The sequence below is a fragment of the Mesitornis unicolor genome, unplaced genomic scaffold, assembly GCF_000695765.1.
Source record: "Mesitornis unicolor isolate BGI_N332 unplaced genomic scaffold, ASM69576v1 scaffold24226, whole genome shotgun sequence".
NCBI lineage: Eukaryota > Metazoa > Chordata > Aves > Mesitornithiformes > Mesitornithidae > Mesitornis > Mesitornis unicolor.
In genome coordinates, this window is record NW_010189231.1 from 725 (window position 1) to 7,922 (window position 7,198).

Below are 7,198 nucleotides of genomic sequence, written 5' to 3' on the forward strand. Positions count from 1 at the left end.
TCAGCCCTGTGGCTGGGGCCCGGTTCCCCGTCTGACGGCAGCAGTGTCCTCACCTTAGATTTGGGGTACAAGAGGTGAGTTTTCCCACCATATCTCTGCTGGTGTGAAGACACCTGTGTGCTGTGTCCCCCAGGGCGTTCCCCAGGGAACTCGTTTGTTCTCTGCCCCATCTGATGCCCAGCTTGTCCCTTGTTAATGTCCCTTAATCGACACTTGCCGTGTCCTTCTTCATCCCCTTCTAGGAGCAGTGAAGTGTCTGACCCCTGCGCTGCCGCAGTCCCAGCCTGCCCGTTCGCTGCCCTCCCTGCCTGATGGAGCCAGCGCTGGCACAGGACCCTCCTCGAGGTGGCGGGCTGAGCCCGGTGCAGGAGCACTAGTGGGACGTGGACGGGTGGCGTGTGCCACCCTAGGAGGGGACAATGGCTCAGGGCACCGGGAGCATCAACAGCGACTACAAGGATTGGGAGTGGAGCGCGGATGCTGGGGAACGGGCCAGGCTCCTGCAGAGCCCCAGTGTGGAGACGGTGCCAAAGAGCGAAGAGAGCCAAGGAAATGGTCTGGGGGCCACCTCGGCTCTGGGAGCCGTCTTCATCGTTGTCAACGCTGCCCTCGGGGCTGGGCTGCTCAACTTCCCCGCTGCCTTCAGCATGGCTGGCGGTGTCGCTGCGGGCATCGCACTGCAGATGGTGAGAGGGTGGGCAAGGGACAGTCCCACCCTGGGCGGGGATACAGAGGGGACATGTGGAGCCCCAGAAAGGGCTCAGAGAGGACCTGGCTCCTGGGAGGAAGCCCCATTGGGTGAGAGACCCCAGAGATGCTCACTGTGTTTTGGGGCGGATGCCTGGGGTGGCTTTGGGGACCTCGTTGTGCTGTTGCCTCAGTGTCCCCTCCCTGCCTCTTTCCCCACTCCAGTGCATGCTGATCTTCATCATCGGAGGCTTGGTCATCCTGGCGTACTGCTCGCAGGCCAGCAACGAGCGCACCTACCAGGAGGTTGTGTGGGCTGTCTGCGGGAAGGTGCCTGGCGTGCTGTGCGAGGTGGCCATCGCCGTCTACACCTTTGGCACCTGCATTGCTTTTCTGATCATCATCGGAGACCAGGAGGATAAGAGTAAGTGTGTCCCACGGGGGAAAAGATAACCGGTTGCTGTCCCCTCTGCTGGAAGGGGACAACCTGACTGTCCCGGCTGTCCCCACAGTCATTGCCGCTCTGGTGACGGAGCCCGAGGAAGCTGGGAGCAGCCGCTGGTACACGGACCGCAAGTTCACCATCAGCATCACTGCCTTCCTCCTCATCCTGCCCCTCTCCATCCCCAAGGAGATCGGCTTCCAAAAATACGCCAGGTGGGTAGGGAGGCCCCTCTGGGGCTGGGAGCTGGGGTGGACCGGGGGGCACCCACCTAAGCATGGTCCCAGGGGACAGGGAGTGGAAACGCTGTGGTTCTAGCACCATATCTGCCCACTTGCCGCTGAGGGGTTGGACATCTCCTTTTCTGCCTTCCTGTGCCTCAGTTTCCCCTCCCTGGGAAGCAGAGGAGCTGCTGAGCACCGTGCAGCCACAGTGTCGTACCCTGGGGCTTGTGTCTCTCCCTTCTGCTTGCCAGAGGAACTGTGGAGAGCTGCTTGCAACTGTGTTGTCCCCTCTCTTTGGAGACAGGGAGACAAAGGAGAGCCAGTAAAGGTCCCTGGGGTGGGTGGGCTGCAGGCCAGCCTTGCTTCGCCGCACACCTTGGTGTAACCTGGCTGCTGGAGCTGGACCAGAGCTACTGAGGGTGTCACTTTAACACTCGCCTCCTTCTCCTGCCCAAAACCCAGCCCATCCCCTTGCTGGCACATCCGCCACTCACAGCAGCATGGCACAGCCCCCAGGCACAGTGGGATTGCGTTGGCATCTGCTCTGGTGACAGCGAGTGACAGTGCCTGACAGTTCCCATGATCCGCACGCTGACCGCCTCCTGTCCCTCTTCGCAGCTCCATAAGCGTGATCGGCACGTGGTACGTCACAGCAGTCATCATCATCAAGTACATCTGGCCTGACAAGGAGCTGGCGCCTGTGGAGATCCCCACCAGGTGAGGACAAGGGTCCTGATGCCAGGCAGGGATGTGGGAGCAAGGACTCCAAAGTCTGGGCAAATCCTTCCCAAGTCACAGAATCACAGATTAGTCCCATCCCTGGGCCTGAGGATGCCACACGTTGCTGCCAGAACCTCCCAAGTGGTTGCATCTCTGCGTGTGTTAGAGGAGCAGGTGGTGAAGGAGAGGAAAAAAGACCTCTTGGAAGTCCCCATGTCTCCATCACAGATTTTGAGGAGAGCTGATTGACTTCTTACTGCGATACAGCCAGGCCCAGAATTCCCCATGCAGTGCTTATGCTCACCCAGCAACCAGGGCTGTCTATTTTAGGATGATTTTGGTTATTTCCATGGCCAGCACAGCCCCTGTGGCCTGTCCCCTCCCTCATGGCTTGGGGACATTGATGGACCCAGTGTGGGTAGTGGGAATTTTAAGGCAGAGCAAAATTTAGACCGGTTTCCAGCACTGGCTAAGTAGATCCTTAATTTTTTTTGCTGATCTTTTTATTTTTCAAGTGCTCAGTTTTGCCTGGTTCTGTCTTGGCGTGCAGGGAGTGTCAGGTCCCAGGAAAACCTCACTCCGTGCAAAGGCATCGTCCTGGGTGGGGGGGACGCGGTGACAGCAGAGGAGCGAGCCCATCACTGAGCACCCCCAGTTCATCCTCCCACAGGTGCTGGGTGGGGGGCACAGGGGACCCCGCTCTGACTGTGGGTGTTTCTCTTCCGCCAGGCCCTCCACCTGGATGGCTGTCTTCAACGCCATGCCCACCATCTGCTTTGGCTTCCAGGTAAGGCCGTGAGTCCGGTGCTCCCCTTCCCACCCTGCAGCTGCCTGGATGGGGGACTGGCATGGTCCAGTCACGGCTTTGTGAGGGGGCTGGAGCCAGTTTGACATCCCACCACCTTTGGATGGAAACAGATCGATTTTACACCAGCTGGGAAGGCCAGGCCAGCCTGTTCCCTCCTTTTCTTCTCCAGCAGCAAACCTGGGGGGGTGTCAAGATATCACAACAAACCCGGGGATATCAAGCATGAGGTGCCATGTGGCTCCCTGTGGCTCAGCCCATCGCATGTCCCCACTCTCTCTCCGTGTCCCCTGCAGTGCCACGTGAGCAGCGTGCCCGTCTTTAACAGCATGAAGCAGCCGGAGGTGAAGACCTGGGGGGCGGTGGTGACAGCCGCCATGGTGATCGCTCTCTTCGTCTACACAGGCACTGGTGAGCCAGGGGAAACCCTGTGAGCGTGGCATGGTCCTCGGAGGGGCTGTGAGCTTCTGGAGGGCAGGGACACTGGTCAGCACAGGCACAGAGCAGGAAGGGAGGGGAGTCCCTCTGCCCCCTGCCCCTGGCTACCTGAAAGGAGGCTGTAGCGAGGTGGGTGTTGGTTTCTTCTCCCAAGGAACAAGTGATAGGACGAGAGGAAATGGCCTCTAGTTGCACCAGGAGAGGTTTAGATTGGATATGAGGATTTTTTTTTACCACCAAAAGGGTTGTCTGCTGGACAGGCTGCCCAGGGAAGTTGTGGGGTCACCATCCCTGGAGGTGTTTAAAAGATACAGAGATGTGGTGCTCAGGGATGTAGTTTAGTGGTGGAGTTGGCAGCGCTAGGTTAACAGTTGAGCTCTTAAAGGTCTTTTCCAGCACAAGTGATTCTATGATCCTGTGACTGCTCCTCACAGGTGTCTGTGGTTTCCTGACCTTTGGGGCCGGTGTGGATCAGGACGTCTTGCTCTCCTACCCCTCCAATGACATCCCCGTTGCCCTCGCCCGGGCCTTCATCATCCTCTGCGTGCTGACGTCCTACCCCATCCTGCACTTCTGTGGACGGTGAGCGCTGGGAGGAGGAAGGAGCTGGTGTGGGCAGGAGGGGCAGCGCAAGAAAACCTCCCTGTCCTGCGTCTGTGCCCGCAGGGCTGTCTTGGAGGGTCTCTGGCTCCGCTACACAGGAGTGACAGTGGAGGAGGACGTGGTTCGGGAGCGGAGGAGGCGCCTGCTTCAGACCATCAGCTGGTTCCTCCTGACCCTCCTCCTGGCTCTCTTCATCCCTGACATTGGCAAAGTCATCTCTGTCATCGGGGGCTTGGCCGCCTGCTTCATCTTCGTCTTCCCAGGTAGGGCATCCCAGGATGCTGAGAGGCCGGGAGGTCTCTTGGCCTTGTGCCTCCAAAAGGGGGAGGGCGGCAGGGAGACACAGGAACCAGGAGGTCATTAGAAAAGGGCAGAAGTGTGGGATGAGATCAGTCAGAAGCCCAACTGTTTTAACTGGACTCCCTGCTCCATAATGGGGTGCGTGGCTCCATGGCCTGTGAGGCGTCCACTCAGTCCTTGCCTGGGTCTAATTTGCCTCCTCGCCCTTTCAGGGCTCTGCCTGATTCAAGCCAAGCTCTCTGAGATCCAAGAAACCAGGGCAATCAGGTAACCAAAATGCGCTTCCCTCTTCCCCCTCTTCCCCAGTGGATGTTGGTGTGAAGGTCCCCTATAAACGCTCCCTGTCCTCCTGCATCCGCAGCTGGTGGGGCCAGGTCAGCTACGGGGTGTTCATGGTCACCCTCGGAGCCTTCATCTTCGGACAGACCACTGCCAACGCCATCTTCGTGGATCTCACAGCCTGACTCCTCCTCCAGGCTGGACCGCGCTGCTGCAGCTCTGGGGATGCAGATTTCCCCTAGGACCAAAAGGGAAGCGGGGAGAAAACACGTTGGCGTGTTGGGAAGATCCAGGAGGAGCGTTGTAAAGTGGGGCTGGGCTGAAAGAGCCCCGCAGTGGTTTGTGTCTTGTCTGAACGCACCAGGCAGTCAGGATTGTCCTCTCAGCCCTGACTCCCCGGTGAAGCCAGAGCATCACTACAAGGGGCCCTGTAGCCCAGGCTCTTTCTGCCCCTCTGGGGTCGACACCACTACCTGAGACATCAGTAAGGGGTCACGGTTGGGGTTTGCAAAGGCATGCTGCTCTCACCCATGTTCCCCTGTGCTGGTGGAGCTTCTCTCCGCAGCTTAAACTCCTCCCAGCGTTGGAGGCAGACAGCATGTCTTGCAAAAAGGGAACTAGAAATTATGTCTATCAGACAGGGCGACATCCCCGTAGTCCTCTCCTGTGTCAGTGTTTGGTTTGGTTTGAACTCTGTTTTCCCGTGGCTCATCTTGTGGTCTCCTGCCCTTACTCCTACATCTCCCTCCGCCTGGGCTGCACTTTCTGTTACAAAGTGGGACTGTTGCCTTCAGCCTGGTTTTTTTTTTGGAGGATTAGGATGACCCTGGGGTAGGGACACACCAGTGCAATGTTTCTGCAGGCAGGGCTTGCTCCCCTGCTAGAGAAGGTGCTCTAGAGAAGGTGCTGTGGCTGCGTTGACCTACTGGAGACACTACACAAGAGTAAACCTCTTCTCCGAATTTCCAATCCTGTTCTTCCAGGAGGTGTCCAAGGAATGGGACTGCGCCAGGTGTAGGTTTTAAGGGATAAAGCAGTCAGTATTAATCCGTTGTATATTGTTCTTTTGGTCATTTACACTCTCTGTGGCTGGTGTTTCTCCTGGCTGTCCCTGCGTTGCCAGTCTGGATGAAGGTTTCACTTCTGCTTTTGCTGGGTCGAGCAGTTCCCCCAGCTGCAGCTTCAGTTGGGGGAGTTAAACCTCAACAGCAAACTGCTCCTGTTCGCTCTTTGAGTTCCCTTGTTCCTTGTTTGGCTTCTAAAACCCTGGGGGAGAGGGGAATTCCTATGTATCTGTTGCTGCTTCTGTGCAGCACCTGGCTTTGCTCCTCCTGCCTCTTCTGGAAGCAGTGCAGGCCGTCGTCGTGCGAAGGTGAACCATGGTGTGCTTCTCTGCTCCTCACCATGGCTCCCTCCCTCCTCAACCAGCGGTGGTGGGTGGGAGGACAGCACGGAAGCACAGAATGGTTTGGGTTGGAAGGGACCTTTAGAGGTCATCTGGTCCAAAGCCCCTGCAGAGAGCAGGGGCATCCTCAACCAGATCAGGTTGCTCAGAGCCCTGTCCAATCTGGCCTTGAACGTTTCTGCCTTCCCATATGGAACTGTTTGGTCTCTCCTTTCCACGGGCTGCTTGTAAATGGGGACTTCCCTGCCAAGATGGGGAGATGCAGATGGAGGAGGAAGAAAAGCCCCAAGCACAGTTGTGAATGTTTGAGGGACCCTGTGATGGTATGAGTCCCTCCTGCCTTCCCCAAGGTACCTCTGAGCCCTCAACTTTTGGCAAAACCAGGCTCCAGCAAACCCCCCATTCATACGGCACCGGCTGCCTCCCGAGCCCCTTTGCCTGGCTCAGGCTGGCACTGGAGGCTGGGACCCCTTGGCGAAAAGAGGAGTGTGCCCACCTCACCACCACCCAATGCTGCAGAGGTGGGGGAGCACGGAGCCACCTCCCACGGAGCCAGCAGAGATGCTGGAGACTCAGCAGATGCCAATGCCAAGATGCCTTTCAGTGCCTGTCCCCCATCAAGGTGGAGAGAGGCTTGGTACCTGGTGGCTTTTGTGGCTCTGTCTTTCCCAAAGGTGAGGTCCCACAGCTGAAGTAGAAGCAGATGCGGTGTCCCACGTTTTTGGTTGTTACCCAGGGATTTGCTGGGCTCCTTCAGTCCCCTTGGTGGGTCCACGTGGCAGAGGGTAAGGGGGTACAGAGGCGCTGCGGCCGTTTCTCTGTTTGCCTTACCGCTCCCCTGACTGTTTACAAAACACCGGTCTTTTAAAATTTCTACGTGCAGAAAGTGGAGGGACCTTGACTCAATAAAAGTGACATTGTGGTGTGTGCGCTGGGCTGAGTGTGAGCTGGTTTCTGTGGGGCTGGGGGGGCAGGAGATGCTCACAGGTGGGATGCGGGGATGAGGCCATGTCCTGAAACACCAGCCCAGCTTTCCCAGCTTTGTGGTGGACAGGCATGGGGCAGGTTTTGGTGCTGACCCCATGGCGGCTGGTGGGGAGTCCCCTGGCAGGGACAGGGCCATATCACCTTCCTCAGGCCCTCATACGCAGCAGTACCCGTGTATCCGGGGCTGGGGAAGGTCCTGGGGGCCCTGATCCCGGTGTTAGCACTGCGGGGTCGCCCCCAGGGCTGCAAGGTGGGTGTGCGGTGGCTGAGGCGGGCGTGAAGGGCCTGTTCTGGGCTCTCTAGGTGCG

At 58.1% G+C, this 7,198-nt stretch overlaps 1 protein-coding gene across 1 annotated transcript; it reads left to right on the forward strand.

Moving 5' to 3' along the window:
• Window positions 1-232: 232 nt before the first annotated feature.
• SLC38A7 (solute carrier family 38, member 7) lies at window positions 233-4,683 on the forward strand. Its single transcript, XM_010186003.1, has 10 exons — window positions 233-686; window positions 913-1,111; window positions 1,200-1,344; window positions 1,972-2,070; window positions 2,803-2,860; window positions 3,175-3,289; window positions 3,751-3,898; window positions 3,983-4,182; window positions 4,432-4,486; window positions 4,581-4,683. Exons 1-10 carry the CDS (start codon window positions 420-422, stop codon window positions 4,681-4,683), a joined length of 1,389 nt encoding a protein of 462 aa, XP_010184305.1. The 5' UTR covers window positions 233-419.
• Window positions 4,684-7,198: the final 2,515 nt, after the last annotated feature.

Coding starts and splice junctions, on each gene's coding strand:
- SLC38A7 (XM_010186003.1), top strand. CDS start 420: ATGGCTCAGGGCACCGGGAGCATCAACAGCGACTACAAGGATTGGGAG. Junction 1,112..1,199: donor CGGAGACCAGGAGGATAAGA/GTAAGTGTGTCC, acceptor CTGTCCCCACAG/TCATTGCCGCTCTGGTGACG. Junction 4,487..4,580: donor CAAGAAACCAGGGCAATCAG/GTAACCAAAATG, acceptor CTGCATCCGCAG/CTGGTGGGGCCAGGTCAGCT.